Source organism: Linepithema humile, chromosome 6 (genome assembly GCF_040581485.1).
Source record: "Linepithema humile isolate Giens D197 chromosome 6, Lhum_UNIL_v1.0, whole genome shotgun sequence".
In the NCBI taxonomy this organism is placed as follows: Eukaryota; Metazoa; Arthropoda; class Insecta; order Hymenoptera; family Formicidae; genus Linepithema; species Linepithema humile.
Window position 1 is genome coordinate 5,931,694 of NC_090133.1, and position 17,164 is coordinate 5,948,857.

The 17,164-nt window shown below is 44.7% G+C and overlaps 1 protein-coding gene across 1 annotated transcript; it reads right to left on the reverse strand.

Moving 5' to 3' along the window:
* Positions 1–4,288: 4,288 nt before the first annotated feature.
* LOC105676944 (cilia- and flagella-associated protein 43-like) lies at positions 4,289–11,962 on the reverse strand. The gene is made up of 7 exons (XM_067356927.1): positions 11,401–11,962; positions 10,513–11,281; positions 9,369–10,023; positions 8,500–9,289; positions 7,801–8,087; positions 6,890–7,315; positions 4,289–6,765 (listed from the first exon to the last, which is right to left on the reverse strand). Exons 1-7 carry the CDS (start codon positions 11,960–11,962, stop codon positions 5,362–5,364), a joined length of 4,893 nt encoding a protein of 1,630 aa, XP_067213028.1. The 3' UTR covers positions 4,289–5,361.
* Between the last annotated feature and the right edge of the window lie 5,202 nt (positions 11,963–17,164).

The window sequence follows — 17,164 nt, forward strand, 5'->3', positions numbered from 1 at the left end:
CGTCTCGTTTTCTAACATTCGCAAATGTGATATTTTACTTCTACACTCGGCCGTCCTGACACTGTAATCTGACCTCAGATTTCGTCTTGGCTGTCGGAATCCTCGAGAGAATCGACTGTTCCCAACCAGGGCTTCATACAATCGGCTTAGCGCATCTACATGTATCATATTTTTGCCTGGGCGATGTACTATACTATAATCGAACTCTTCAAGTAGCAAAGCCCATCTGGCGACGCGAACACAGAGATCCTTCTTATTCAATGTCAATGAGAACGCCTGGCAATCAGTAACAATTTTAAAAGTAATTCCTAATAAATAAATTCTAAATTTTCGCAGCGCCTTTATTATCGCTAACATTTCCAATTCGTAACTCGTGTATTTCATCTCGGCATCGGTCGTTTTTCCGCTCGCATAATATATCGGATGTAGTGCATTATCGTCGTCACATTTCTGAAATAATATAGCGCCGTAACCGTACATGGAGGCATCCGTGTGTAATTCCGTTTCTGCTTTTTGTTTATATAATTTCAATACCGGCTTAGTACTTAATATAAATTTTAATCGATCAAAAGCTTCTTTTTCTTTCACACCAAATTCAAATTTTGTATCCGCTTTCAATAAATTACTCAGAGGTCTGGCAACCAGCGCATAATCTTTAATAAATTTACGGAAGTATCCCGTTAGACCTAAAAAGCTCTGTATTTGCTTCGCGTTTTCCGGCTGCGGAAATTTTATCACGGCTTCGGTTTTACTTTCGGTAGGGCGCACCGTACCTTTCTCAATAATATGACCTAAAAATTCGATTTTAGTCTGTAGAAATTGACACTTTTTCCAGTTGATATTTAATCCAAAGTCTTCGGCAACGCACAAGGTTTTCTCAAGATTTACTAACGCGATTTCAAAATCCGTGGACGGAATAATTAAATCGTCCATGTATGTCAAAACCACGCCGTCTCTAATCAAATCCCTAAATACCCAATTTATGAACTTCTGGAATATTGCCGGAGAGTTACATAAACCGAAAGGCACGTAAAGGAATTCATATTGACCGTCTGGAATTATAAAAGAGGTATACCTTCTGCTCTCCCTTTCCACCGGAACATGAAAAAATCCGTTCTTCAAGTCAATTGTACTAAATACCGTAGCTCCTTGAAGAGCGTCCAATTGATCGTCAATTAACGGAAGTGGGTATCGATCTTTTATCACCCTTTTGTTTAACTGCCTATAATCGACACACAACCTTGTTTCCCCCGTCTTTTTTTGACTAAAACCACTGGACTCGCGTATTCCGAAAGCGATGGTTGGATGATACCCTTGGCCAGCCACTCGTTCACGTGCGCGTTTACCTGTTCCTTCTCTCCAGGTGACAAGCGCCGAGGTCTCTGATATACTGGTTCATTATCTCTAAGAACTATATTCATTTTAATTTCTATCTCGTGCTTTTTTTTTAGGATTATACTTATCGATTAAAACTTTTATAATGCCTCTATGTTCGGTAGTCACGTGAGATAAATCGATATCGCTATCTTCGCTAATACAATTTATTTTAAATATTTCCGGAAGACTATCCGATGCTTGCATTTCCGAACGCGGTTTTCGCATCGTAATTTTCCCTTCTTCAACATACAAATTTACTTGATCAAGGAGATCGGTTCCTAAGAGCAAATCGTGTCGCATCAAGTCATTTGGCACCACTGACAGGCTTATCGCAAAGTTTTCGTCGTCAATCTCGATTTCCGCATTAAATTGGCCCATAGTTTTATGATTTTCTGCGCCTATACCGCGAAATATGATCTCTCGACGTGTCAAGCTTGGCGACCCTAATTTTAAATACTGCTCTTCGCGTATCAACGACAAATCACTTCCCGTGTCGATCAAAGCGATTAGATTTTTACTATCAATTTTTACATTTTTATAATATTTACGGCGATCCTGTCTGGAAATATCACACATATTTTCAACTTCGCTAACGTTCTTTCTCTGACATCTTGCCGCAATGTGTCCGAATCCTCCGCAATTAAAGCACTTCATACCTTTTGCTTTGAAAGGGCAATCCATCGCATGATGACCCTGTGCCCCGCAATTATGACATCGCCTTACACTTTTTGTCCCATCCTGTCTCTCCCCCTCGCTACTTCCTTGCGTCCGTTGCTCCCTCGCACTCCGTTGCGGACCCTGCTGACTCCTTCCGCGTAATGATATTCTCTCGAACGCCTCCAATAATGCTCTTCTAGTTTTAAGTCGCTGAACTCGCGCCTGATCTCGCAGCATCGGATCGGGAATCCCCTCGATTATGTATTCGATCATCTCGACTTCGTCGATCTTGATCCGATTACCCATTATCACTTTTTGATGCAGGTACTCATTGAAGGTCTCATCTCTTCGCCACACGCGTTGTTCGAATTGCCTTCTCGCGTATACTCTGCTCGGTTCGTGAAAGAACATATTCTTCAACTCGACTAAAAGTTCATCGATAGTTATTTCTGTATAACTCGGATTCGAGTGGAACCATTCTTGCGCTTTGCCCTTCAGACGTGATCCAATCATAATTCTTGCCATATCATCTGTCAATCTATATGCATTTCGCAGGGATCTTACTCGGTTTTCCCATGCCGCGAACATGCTACCGTCACCCTCAAAATATCCCAATAGGCCCGCAATCGCGCTCACGTTCATTGCACCCGATTCATTTACAATTATTGGACTTCTAGTTGCCGTATCGCTTGCCGACTCGCACCCGTCAATACGTGCGTTTTGCGATCGCTTCAACAGTTCGATCTCTCGTCGTGCCACCAAGAGCTCTCGCTCTATCACTTCCTTCTCCCTTCGACAAAGTTCCATCTCCCGTCGAAGATATTCGGAATCGTCGGTATTCGCACTCTGTTCGCTCGTATTCTCAAAATTCTCAATTCGTCTCTCTCCCCTTTCTCCCGGTACTCGCAACATCCATTCGCCCGTCGGATCCTTGTCTAAAATTCTCGCTATCAGCTCAGTTTTTACACCTCCTGTTGATAGGCCCATCTCTCGCAGTATTTCTTTTAATTCGCTGACTGTAAACTCATTTGGGGTTTTCTCCACACTCGCCATCTCTCACTTGCTACTTCTCGTCAAAAATATCGTCACAACTCAACTCAACTCGTCGTCACAACTCAACTCAACTCGTCGTTTTTGTCGAAAATTCACCGTCTTTGTGATATCGTTTTCAGTAATTTTTTTTTTTATTATCGCTATCGCTCACCGTCCCCCGCAACGTCAATTCACGTCAGATCCCGGACGAGCCCCCAAAATTGTAGGGACTTGGTAGAAACGACAGCGAAATAATTAATAAAAGTATAAGTATATTTTAGAATAATTACAAGGATGTGTTCACTAGCCGACGGACGAACGAGAACTCTGTCTCCGTGGCTCGCATCGGCGGTCAGCCTCCTGTTTTTCGCTAAGTCATTTAGCTCGTCTTTCGTATCGAGAGGCGTTTATTGTTTATCAACTGCCTTATATCGGCTAATGTTTTGAAACGCCGATGTCTCGCTCGACCTAACCGTCTCGTTTTCTAACATTCGCAAATGTGATATTTTACTTCTACATATAAATATATAAGATTCTATAAAAATATCTAAAAATAGAAATAACATTGTATAGAAAAAGAGAAATATTTTGCATCTATGATTGCATATTTATTTTGCACGTAGTTCGAAATTTATTGCTAATAATTTAAAGAGAATTATATAATGTGCATAACAGCACATATTGCATACAAATTAAATATTAATTAAATATTAGTTTCATATAACATTGAAGTCTGCAACATTAATGTAAATATTAAGCAATTATAAACATTGTGTTGCAATACGATATTATTCGCGTAATGCACTCATAATCCATAAAATCCACTTTTATCTCAAATGAATTCCATCATCCACAGTATTTGCGAACATCTTAAAATATCAATTACATATTAATTATATGTAAGTAATTCTGTATTCAAAAAATAATGTGGATAATAAGTGATTAAACATTGTCAGAATGCAGCGTAAGCATTATTCGCATATAATAACGCAAAACTTCGTTTTACCAAATAATAAACTCTGAAGTGAATAAACTCCGCTACTTACTGTATCACAATGCGTTCCTCATCGGACGCCTTATAACAAACGTCGCGATAGGTACACGCGGCACTCCACCATTCCAATTTCGTCCTCTTCCACGACAACGGCGGGCATTGTGTCCGCGTCAACGGCAGAACGATGATTAATCGATCGACCGCTACGGATATATCTCTCTCTCTCTCTCTCTCTCTTTCTCCTCGCGCGCGGCTATCACGGTCGGACGAAAAAGACGCCGAAGAATAAGGCGCGTAATACCACGGGGCGCAACCGCCTCCATTAATAAAAATCATATTGCTATCAAGTCGAAAATATTTACACTATCGCGCGAACAACGGTGGACTGCTCCCTTTCCGAGGATCACCGCGGACTCTGATCCTAGCCGAGCGCGGTCCCGCGAGAAAGACGGGCCGCGGTGAAAAATCGAGGAAACCGCGACCATCTTCTAATCGTCGCGGAATGAGTCCACACATTTTTCCCCCTCTCGCTCCTTTTTTCTCGAAAGGGCCACCTGGGAATTTCCCAGATTAAATTGATTTGTACGCGTACTTTGCGCGCCGCGACCCGATGATCCGCCGCCACCGCCGCCGCCGTGACCGCATCATTCATCTCGCCGGTGTACTATTAGTACTGTTATTTATGATGAAAAAGAAAGCGTAGATACCGCGAGCGGCACCCATTATGTATCGAGATCGGGTCGCGCCAGGTGATTTATGCCGACGGTGCAAATTGCCGCTTGTCCTTTGTAAGACCGAAGTGAAACGTCGCCGATTAAATCCCGCGCCCGCGTCGATCGTGATTTAGCGAAGTTTAGGAGGGCCCGGCCCTCCGCCGCCTCGTGATTGCGAAATGAGCGATCACGAGATTACGCTAAGTTTATGCGTGCAAAAAATACAGGCGTGGCTGTGGCCCAGCTCCGTATTGATAGTTTCTGCGGCCGAGATACGTTGCGATTATCTCTAAACTTAATTAAATTACTCGACAGAGATTAAGATAATACGACGTATATCAAATGAACGAACGTGAGTACTACGCGAGGACCTGTTTCATTTTATCTCCCTTCTGATCAATATTGATTCTTTAAAAATAATCCAAGAACACGATTGTTGCTGAAGAAAACAAGATAGATCTTGAAACTGGCTCTTTTCTCCTTCTAAATTAATATATCCGAGTGATTAAATTCTCTCCGATTTTTCTTCGAAACACAACTCTTTAATTCTTACGTTTTAAAACAAACATTTTGCAAAAAAAAAAACAATTAACATACTTTACCCTTATCATCCAACGTCTCAAAGTCACCCAACACAGGATACGTTCGTAGTCTCAACAAGTTGTGTTCGGTCTGCAGCTCCAGCAGCTCGACGTAATTGTCCTGCAGCTTCCTGATCAAATCGGATCGCTGTTTCAGCAAACGCATCTTTCGTTCCGTGTGCTCTCGCTGCCTCGTCTCCTGCGTGATGTCGCGCTGATATTCCAGCTTCCATCTCACCACGTTCATCTCCGTGACGATACGATCGAGCTCGGCATTCTTTTTCTTCGCGCGGGTGACTTTCTGCCGAAGGTGGTCCAGTTTGCTCACCTCCTTCGACAACGCTTTCTCCAAAACTTCCTTCGTGCTTTCGATTTTTCTCTCGAGACGCACCGCGGTTTTATCATCGCGCAGCCCCTTCGCCCTCTTCTTCAAGTAGGCTCGTATGTCGCGAGTGGCCATGATGTTCTTCACGAAGCAGAGATCCTCCTTCAGCTCCTTGAAGCGCATCTTCAGGCAACTGTGCTCCCACTCAATCGACAGTGTTCCGTTGCGGAAGTCAATTAGACGTTTCAGAGCGTTCAATTTACGCGCTCCTGCGGCGAGGATGTGCTCGTTGACCTCTTCGATTTCGCTGCGCGGCACCAAGACGGCGTCCATCGTGTCCTGCCGTTCACCTCGCAGCTCCAGCTCCACCTGGCCTCTCTTCAACACGAACTGCATCTCGGTATCCTGCTCGCGTATTATCCGCTCATCTCTCGCGCTCCTCAATCGGTCCCGCAGAAGACTCGCGCTCGACTTGCACTTGTCGATTTTATCCTCGAACACGGCGATTGTTCGCTCCACGGCGGCTATCTCCAGTTGTCGAGCTCTGATCCTGAGTTCCACGACGATCTTCTGACGACGCAGTTGAATCAGGTGATCCCAGCAACTCGCGTCGATCGATTGCAGCAGTTCGTTGGGTCTCGCGTCGAGACTCTCGAGGATCTTTGAGTAATCTACACATTCGGTCGGTAAATAAGTCGGACTGGTGTCGCTTGTGAGATATTTCGCGAGATTTACGAGATCGCTGGCGGCGACGTTCTTCAGGGACATCTTCGGTCTTCGTTTGTACTCTTGCATAAGCAGCTTGACGTTCGTCTTCGACAATGCGGCGAATTCCGGTTGCAATCTCTTTATTATCGCCTTCTCGCGAGCGCACAGATCGTCGTGTTGCGCGAGCATGTTCTCGTAAACGTCGTGCAGCTTCCGCAGATGCTCCTCCAGCACGCTCTCGTATTCGCGCTTTTTGGACATCTCTTGTTTCGCTCTGTCGTCCTCTCTCACCCCCTCGACTCGCGCCAGATTTCGTATACGGCCACGTATGTGTCGCAGCTTCAATTGATTTATCGCCGCTTCGATTTTCAATTTCAGCTATAAAGCAAACAACGCTGTTCTGAAGACTGTGACAAATTCATCACGTTTATTAAGAGAAAAATTAATACAGTTCTTAATGAGTTAATAATTAGAATACGATCAGAATTGATTAAAAAGACACCTGAAAAAATTCATTCAGCTTTGCGTCAAATTTGTCGATGCCGTCCTGCAGAAGTCCGTTAATCTTCGCATATTCTGCCTCGAGTATCCTTTTATAACGTTCGCGCTCCTGTCGGAGAATCTCCACGTTCGCCTCGTACTTCTTCACGGCCGCGATGTCGCTGGGCGTGTATTGTTCCGACTGTTTCTCCAGCATACACGCGGGCTTACGTACTTCGATCTTGATAACGTCCTCCCATCGAATCTCCAACACGCCGTCCATCATCTTTATCAAGGCGCGTTCGCGAAAATCGTCGACTAACAACAACTGCTTCATTCGTTCCGCTTTCGCCGCTTGCCTGTTTAGAATTTCTTGCTGCGACGGCGACACATACGGCCTCGCCTTGACCTCGTCGTCGGACACTTGAATAATGCTCTCTACATTCTCCTAATCGATATCGTTTGCATAACATATTTAGTCGCCGTTATTCGCAACTATAGCGCTATGCTAAGCAAGAATTTATATTACATCATGCGTAGAAAAAATAGTTATTTTAATCACAAGCAGATGTCATAAATTTCGTTAAGCGTTTGACGTCTATGTGAGCATTTAAAAGAAATTCATTATAAGTATATAAAAATAACAGATTTTTATATACTTATAATTTTTATAAATTTTATATGTTGCGTATTTACTCATTTCGTCTTCCATTTCGCAAAAATTATCACAAGTAAAGTGCAGTTTATATATTTTTAGCTTCCATCTTGAAAATTATGATATACGTACGTGTATTCTCTCGTGAAAGAAATTATTTTAATATCTCTAACTTGCTCGTATAAGAAGATTGATTCACGTTCCTCCCGCAATAATTCAATTAAGGTCACGGCTTCTGAGGCTTGGTATAGAAAACAGCGTTTGTATCTCGTATTTACCTTGGGATGCCACTGCGGATCAACGGGGACCTGCGGCACGCTCTCGGCGAACATTATCCTCAGCTCGGAGTCTATATGACGTATCTTCTCGTTTCTCTCACGTATCACGCTCATTTCCTGCTCCTTCGCCGCGTACATGTCGTCGAAGAGTTTGTTGAAGTGAGCTTGGAGCTTGGTGCAGTCGTGCATCAGATAACGATCGTCCAGCGTCACGTGCGCGAACCCGTAAGACTCCATCTGCGAGTAATAGTAAGGCGATTGCTCGACGAACCGATGCGTCGTCATGCCTGCGGACGAACGCCGGACGATTAGCGAGACTTAATCGAGCGAAATTGGAAATTACAAGTCTCACGGCTTCGTACAACATTGGAATTTAACCTTTGCGATCAATTTAAATCTCTCATTTTAATCCCCGCAGGTGATATTTCATTCTCTGAGAAAATGGAAATGTTGCGAAATTTAAAGCAACTTCGCAAGCGCCTGTTATATTTCCCCAAATGCATTTTTAAATCGAGATGTGTTTGAAGAATTTCTTAAACTTGTATAAAGACATTCTCTATTTAAAAGTTTTTTTTTCAATTTTTTAAGCATGCGAAACAATAATTTCTTGCAAAATATAATGTAAAAATGTTAAAATATTAAAAGTTGCGGTCCAGTGCATTTGAGCGCTCCAATAAATCGAAAGATAAAAATCATTACCATCGAATATCCTCAGTTCCGCCAGCTCGTCTGGATCGATCTCACGTTCCTCTTCTTCGAAGAACACGTCCATTTTGCGTCTGTCGTCCTCGTGATATACCGTAACAAGCTTGTTCAGCGTCGTCTGAAGCTCCTCGTCTGTGTAAATGCGCCACGGCTGGAAGGTATCGCCGTCGATGATGCCGCTCATTGACTCTCTGCTGAACTGCGCCCAGCGCAGGTGATCCTTGAAGTACGGCTCCTCCTCGGTCAGCGGATAATTCGTTATCTCCGTGTCGCCGTGAAACGAGAATATCGAGCGACCCAATACGATCTGCGTATCCCAGTAAGTTCTCTTAATCCAGTCGGCCACGCTTCCCATCGACGCGCAGAGATACTCGAGCTTCGCGCGAACTTCCTCGCGCTCGTTCTCGGCCGCCTTCAGCTTCGCTTCGCGACTCGTCAAGTTTAGATCAAATGCCGATATCGGCAGCCTCTCTATCTCCGGACGCGTCTCATTGGCGTCGAGCAGTTGCTTCACAGTAGCTTTCAAAACTGCCAGGTCTTTTGCAATGGCGGCTTTCTCCGCGGCATAGAGCATCGTCTCTTTCTTCAGCTGTTCGTTCTGCTGCCACTCCTTCCAGGTCTTGTTTTCGCCGGCTGCTGGGAATTTTTCTTTGACTCGAGTCAGCGAGGCACGAATCACCGGGTCCAGGGAAGCGTAATCGGAGAGTATCTTCTCCTTTTGCTTCTCGTACAAGTCGTCCACCGGATAGACACTTTCAGTTCCGATCGTCGATCCTTCGTTCTCCTGTACTAGAGACAAAAATTGTCATTGTTTTGCGAGAACAAGAGAAAAAAGTGCATATACTGCGGCTATTGATGCAAACCTTTTTACTCGTATGACGAATGCACACGAGAGAACCGTCGTGACCAAGAGCGACTATCGCGTCACCCTCAGGATTAACGATCGCCTTCCTGCTGCCCGAGTCGAGTCTATGATGCGCCGGTATCGCGACGACAATCTGCCACGCCGTTTTGTCACGGACAACAATCAGTCCGTCATAAGCGCACGTTACAATCCAGCGTCGATCGGCGAAGACGCGGGCGAGGCGAACGTGATGACCGGTAAGCGCCGCGTCCGTCAAGGTCACGTCCTTGAAATCGCGCTGCAGCTTCAGCACGTGCAGTCGCCGCTCGAGATAAGGTGTGCCGATCAGCAGTCGCGGATTATCATCGGGCGCGTGACATAATTCGTAGAAGAGCGCGGGCAGCGTCACGGCGCCGCCGGCCTCGTCGACGATCGTACGATCGTGCGACACGTCGTACACGAGAAACTGCTGACCCACTGACGAGAAATGCTCGTACTTCGCTTGAAGCGCGAGTACTCTCACGCTCCCACGCGTCTCCTCGTCCTCGTCGTACAGCATCACGTCGGCGAGACGCTTCCTCGCTCGCAGCCGGGCCATCACGCTCCACGGTCCGTCGCGCCGCAGGCTTATGCAATAACAGTCGCCCGTCTCCTTCTGCGCGGCGATCAGGTATCTGCAACATAAATCGACCATCGATCGGTGTATAATCCGTCGAAATGGCGCGCATTTATCTCGCTCGAGACTAAATACGCTCGGCGGCGATATATTTAGATCCGCGCGGAAGAGGTATTTGTTACTCTCTATGGGAACGGAACGTGGAAAATCGACGGTCATGCCGATATAATAGAAAATCACGTTCGCGAAATGAACGATACTGCAGCAGAATTCTCACGTGTTTCAACTCTATTTATTCGCCGCGCCCGTTAGAATAGCAGATAATCATCAATGATTCTATGTTTAATTTGTGATAGCATTATCGTGACCAATACTTTATCTTACTTCTGTTGAAAATTATATTTAACGTTTAATCAATTAAAAAAAAAGGCAATCCACAAACTAAAAAAATCTTGAATATAAATTATTACCGTTAATGTTAATTATTATTATTTATATTTTGATATTTTAAAATAATTAAAATTAATAAAAATTATTTCAAACTTACTTGCCGGAGCGAGAAAATTTTACGAGATCCAAGGGCTCTTGCTGAAGACGAAAGTGCGCAAGTATCGTTGGTTGCTCCGGATCGGTGACACCCAGGACTATCATTTCACCCTGATCGCTAACAACGACGATCATCGGATCTGCCGGATGTGTAGCCTGAGCCGATATAACGCCCTCGATATCGAATTCCACTTTGGAGACCTCGCTGCCGTTGTAGCTCTCGAGGACGGTCAGCTCCTTGAGATCGTCCGTCACCGCGAGATGATGGCACCAAGGATGCAGGAAATCAACGAAGTGATATCTGCCGCCAGAATGCAAATGCCTGTAGATCACCAACGTGGTGCCTTTGTTCTCTCTGAAGGCAATCTGCATCAAGTGGCCCTCGAGAGTGTAATAAAAGAGCCAATCATTCTTGAAGGGATGCGTGACCAAGATGTGAGGCTTGTAGACCGACTTGACGTACCATTGCTTGCACCAGACGTTGGTCTTCGGCTCTCTCTCGAAATAGCGGATTTGACAGAAGGTCGTCCTGAGAATAATCCCACCGCGAAACCAGCATACGGCCGGCAGCTCGATGTCTACGCAAATTCCGCAGCGTTGCGAGACGACGATGCGACGAACCTCAGTGCCGTCGTAATTGCTCAAATATATGTGACCGTCCAAATCGACGATAGCCAATAAAGGATCGTTCGGTACGGGACACCAATCGATTCCATGAATCTTGGCTTCCCTCGGCAACTTTACTTCGTGATCTGTGTGCGGTAGAAATATATTTTACAAACTTTAATAATAATTTATGATACTTTATAAATTCTTCAACTATAATTTTATTCTTGAAATATTTTGTTCGATCAAATTTTGAAACAAAAATATAAATAAAACCACATGCCTTTTAAAATGACAATCTTGCCGGCAACATCGAGTTCCCAGATAAGCAATTTTCCACAAGTCTTTCCCATTTGACCGATCACAGTGCGTCCCATTGGAGTTATTCTAATTATCTGACCGACCTCGTCGCGTATAGGCGTGTTCACGATCGCAATCTTCTCGCCGGTTCTCCAAAACCATATAATCATGGGGAAATCCGGGTACGAGCCTAACGACACGAGATAATCATGAGACGTGAACGCGATTGCCAAATAACCGCTGGGGCATCCTTGGACACACTCGCAAATCTTCGTCATCGTGGGATACGCGAGGATAAAAATGCGCGGATTCAGAGATCTTTCGGAGAAGGCGAAAATCGGCGAGGACACGTGACCCGATATGCAGTGAGCACCGTCTCCGGTTGCGTTGTTCCAGCACCAACGCAGTGTCTGTTGCTTCTTGATAACGTGAAAGAACACGATGTATAAGCCGCTGCACCAGGCGAGCACTTCCTTGCCGATCCAAACTATTTCTTCGATCCTGCCGCCTCGCACCCAGCAAGGTGTTCTAATATTTTGATCCATCTTATGCGCTAGTTTCTCGTAACGTTTATGGTTATGAAAAATAACCTAGAAGAGCTTACAATCACCTAGATAAAAAAGAAACAAGTTACATACGAATCGAATAAATAATAACGGATCTTGATAAGCCGATGATTATAATTGTCATAATGTGAAATTAATAAATTGTCTGTACATTGATACACAATAATTTCAATAAATATTAGGAAATGTAAAAAAAAAAAAGGATATTTAAGAATCAAACTCTTTAAGAAAGAATTCTTTTACTTTCTGATTTTCCCTCTTATATCGATAAAAAATAGAATAATCTAATTGTTACCTTCTTTTCATCTGAGAAATATAGAAGCAAATCTCGTGTTTTCCAACTATTTTTTTATATTAAGTTTAATGTGAGTTTCTGTCTTATATTGTTCTTTTTTGTTAACTCTTAATTTTTTAACTCGTCATATCTATTTTTGACCAAATTTTGAAGACACATTATTCAACGCCGCTGCGTCGACTGAACGGCCGACAAACTTCTTATGCCCTCGGCAATGTTCGAGACTAATTTCCTATGGGGTTAAAAGTTTCTATTGTTCCTCTATTGCGAGAGCAACAACGTAAAAATCTGAAAATTTATAGGTCGCTTAACATTGTATATTGAGTTAAAGCTACTTTTCATATTAAGAAAATAACTCGGACAATTAAATTTAGTGTCAAATATTAGATAGGAATTGCAAGTATTGAATATCGCATTTGACAATAATTTATTCAATAAAAAATTTGTCTTTTTAAATTAAAGTGTAATTTAATTAACATTAATGAAGTATAGCATTAACTTCTTATGTTGTAAAACAGTAATAAAATATTTTATACGAAATTGACGAAAGATCTGCTTCCACACAACATGTCGGTAGCAGACAACGTCTTTTAAAAGCGATGGAAAATATGACGTTCATTCATTCGGTCAACATATTACTAACGAGGAGCCTGAGAGCATTCAACCGAGAATTAACTGTTTAACTGTTGCGCCGCTATTGTCTCTGTTCAATTCAGCCAGTGACAACTATTCTCCAGCAACATCCTTCATGTTTATTATCTAACTGTACCTCAAAGCGTTCTGACGGAAGATAGATTTATCCCCATTGAAACAAGGCATTCACACTTTATCGATTCAGCTCAATAAAGCAGCACTCGAGAAGCAAAAGAATATAATTAAAAATCTATTTTTTACTTCAAGAGAACTTAGAGATACAGAGTCATAAATACTTTTTATGCATGGACACAAATATAATTAGATTAAAATTTAAATTAACACTGATATCTATTTAAATAATTTTGCCCTAAAAATATAATTTCTTTATATTAAATTATAATAATATTTTTTATTTTAAAATAAATTTACTGTATATTGTTGCATTATTTTTGAAAAGTTCAATTTGATTTATTTGTATGTTATTTATGTTATATATATTTAACTTAATTATGTTAAAACCATCAATACTTAAACGAAACCGATTTATTTTGCATCTTCTATCTTCAAATAAGACGAAAGTAAAAAGCGCTCATTATATATATATATATTTGCTCAAAACTACCCTCTCCGTATATAATTCGTGCTTTCGCGCCTCGAAGGATGTACCTTCCTCGAATGCTATCGGTTCGGTGGTGACGACGGATATTGGATTCCTTCGACGGAGGAATCAGCGCGCCGGTCTTTCTTTCGAAGAAAGAGTTTGGCAGGCTTAAGACAAAAGGTGATTAGGATACGCGCAGTCGATGGTGGTTTATAAAGACCCCCATAGCGTGGCGTGATGAGGTCAACCAGCAGGGAGTCATCCGTATAGCGAGGCCCGATCAAAAACTTATCCTTGCCACGTGATATACTGCCCGTGGATGCCTGCCAAGCATTCTCCCTTCGCTCCTTCCTCTTGCTCTTTCTCTTTCTCACTTCCCTTCGTCCTTTCTCTCTCTGTCTCTCCTTGTCCCTCCTTCGGCCTGATCCTGACTGCCCTTTCTGACCGGCAGTCTGACTGACTGACTGACTGCCTACCTTGAGACCGTCTGATTTCGTATCCTCGCGTATCCGAAGGGATTCTCGCTCCGTTCGCGGCGTCGTTCGCGCTGCCCGAACCCGTCGCCCCGCCATTAAAGTGACGCCCGCTGAGATTTGTATTTGCATAAACCCACCGGGCCGCCGCGTACGATCGGCGTTATCGACGAGTGCTCGTGAACAACGCGCGGCGTCGTCTTTCCGGCGCTTACTTAAACTGAATCGTGTGGGAATCTGAAAGGCGGCAACGCTAACATCGCGCAGCTTGCACGGATGACTCTGATGCAGCGACATTCAGAATGAGATTCTCTCATTGCTTTAATATGTGATGCTTGAATCAATCGTAATTCTTTATGGATGCGATTTTTGTGAAATAAAGAGAATAAATTTGGATAAGCTTCTTAATTTGACATAAATAGAAATTATCTCTAATTAAAGAGAATAGTTTGAATAGTTAGAGAAATTTTAATTAAAGCTGAAAAAATCATGAAATTAATTATTTTCATTAAGACGTAGTTTAAATTCACACGTGTATGATATCGCAGCTTTTTATCTTTATACGAAAGGCAGGCAGGTAAATTCCGCATCGGCAGCTAGTTGAGATATTCTACGTGTACGCCGTGCGTGAACGCCCGACACCAGTGTCGGCGTTTAACATTTAGTCTCGCGATCTCGCGCACCGACTCCCGAGGTAGGCGCGCGCCCCGAGAGGGCGGCGGAGAAAAATGGTGATCCGAGGAGGAAAGCGGCGCGGCCAAAGGAGCATCATCCCGCGTGTATACGCGCCGGCCGTTTCGTAGCCGGCACGCACACGTGCTGCGCGACGAGCCGAGCTGCAGCGATCGGCCGTCTCGTATCACAACGTCCGTGCAGTGTGGGAAACCGCGCCGTCGAAAGAGAGACACGGGGAGGAGGGAAAGAGAAAGAGAGACTCTCGGCGGCCGCCGAGAGAGGAAGGGGAGGTCCGCGAGAGGAAAGAAAGAGGGAGAGGGAAACGACTCGAATGCGGCGGAGTAGCATTTAATCAGAGCCCCGCGTCGAAGTGCACGGTACACGTGTACGTATACTACAGAAGGTGGCGGGACGGGGGAGGAGAGAGCGGAGAGCGGTATATGGTTCGGTTAGTTTTTGCTCGGGAGGTTGCCTGGAAATTGGCGCCAAATTAGTAAGGAGGACGAGGCGAGGCTCACGATGCCTTGGGCTGCGTGACGCGAGACATTAAAAGTAACCTCTGCTCTTGTACACCCCCGTCCCTCCGCTGATCGCTGCTGCTCTTCTGCCTTCCCCCTTCCCGCGCCCCGGTCGCTCTTCTTCTCGCTCTTCATCTTCGCGGCATTACAACAACCATCTTCTTCTTTCTCCCTCTTCTTCGTATTCCTCTTCTTCTCTTCCTCCTCCTTTCGCCCTCTCCTCCTCCGCAAAGATATCCGTGCTCCAGAGGAACGGGCAGCAGCTTAGAACTTCTCGGCCTCCCAGTAATCACGCCCGTCCAACGAAAGAAAACGAGAGAAAAAGGAGGAATTCGCACTTACGCCGAACTCGGGTCCGCGATTGAGGGGGTAGGGTAGGTAGACAGGCAGGCGAGGAGTATCGGGCGGGAGCGGGGGGAAGCGTGTGATACCGAGGCGAGACCGTTCGAGGAGGATGGTCGTTGTCGAAAAAGGGTATCACGCTAACGTCGCGAAAAAGCCAGGCTGGGTCTCCTCTCCTTCGCCCCCACCGGAGGTGCCGTGGCACCATAGCGCACGGAATTGACGCTGACGGGACCGACAGCGGCCGCAGTCTCTCACGGGCCCGAATGTTTTTGTCGCTGGTACCACGCGAGAGGCGCCGGAATATTTCCGAAAAGCCGGGCGAGTCGCGCTAAATTTGTAGGCGCCGCGCTTATTTTCGACGAATGAGGGCTAAACGCATGAGCAGAGATTAACACTTGCCCGTGAAACTTGGGGCTTTCTCGAGTTCTAACGTACACATTTCACGAAAACGATTAGAAGATTATTCCTTCGGACAATTCTGCGGAATAAGCCGAACACCAGTGAATAAAAAGAGTGAGATATTTTACACTTGGATATAAATGTATTCATCGAAGATTGAGCTTGTAATTTTGTAGTAATTAGAGGGATGCAGAAATTTGAAGAAATTTTTTAAATTACTTTTCGCAATGTATAAAATTATTACTGATTTTCTTCTTACAATAACTAACTGTTACTATGCGTCTAATGTATTATTGTGCAATACGATCTACGTGAATAAAAGTACTGTAATATTTCTAAACAACGTGGAGGGACAATTATCGATGGTATCGATGGAAAATATATACCGCAATGTTTCATATATTTCATCGTCTCACCGTCCGGATTGATTCTACGTCGTTTTGCACGACCGCGAAGAGATAAGCATAGATTCAGTGGTCATTCACTCGGCGCGAGACCGGTCGTTCACTGGTGGTGCACCTAGCCCAGTAATTTGATTTCCATTTCCATCCGAGGGAATCTGGCGGACCGCTCGAACACGACCAAAACGTTGCTCCCATTACGAATAGACCGGAGTCCTGATTTGCACCGGCGATAGCGCCGGGCACACCGCCAGGCGTGGAGAGCGCCGGAACGATGAAAAAGGACACGAACGAGAAAAAGGGTGGAGGAAAGGGAATCCGCCCGCCACGCCGTACTGGGGATTCGCCGGGATCCTCCGGTCGACGATGAGAGAGGCAGCTGCGTTTTGGACGCCGTGCGTGCGTTGCACAGGGTGCCTTTCGAAGGGAGAAAATAAGAGAGAGAAACAGAGAGATCATAGATTATAGATGCGTCGCGGTGATCACAGATAAACGTTTAAATCGCTAAACGTCAAATTACACGCGGCGCATCCCCTCCTGCCTCCTCCGCCGCGATCGTAAAAGATAATAACAGCCCTCGCATAGATTCGGCTAGCTGCCGACTTTCGGTACCATCCTCGCCGACAGCTGCGATCATCCATCGTGCGTAGACTCATCCGAGCTGGTTACATCCGTCGAACGCGTGTTTTGTTACATCGAGTCACGCGCACGGTCATCTAGAAACGATTGGACGGACCCTGTCCACGCGCTCGGGCCTCTAAAACGTATACAGTAATACAGACCGAGGGAGAAAGATAGTGAGAGAGAGAGAGAGAGAATATCTCCGCGATTCTCTCGT

Coding starts and splice junctions, on each gene's coding strand:
- LOC105676944 (XM_067356927.1), bottom strand. CDS start 11,962: ATGGATCAAAATATTAGAACACCTTGCTGGGTGCGAGGCGGCAGGATC. Junction 11,282..11,400: donor CAAGATTGTCATTTTAAAAG/GCATGTGGTTTT, acceptor GTTTGTAAAATA/TATTTCTACCGCACACAGAT. Junction 10,024..10,512: donor AAATTTTCTCGCTCCGGCAA/GTAAGTTTGAAA, acceptor TTTATGTTGCAG/ATACCTGATCGCCGCGCAGA.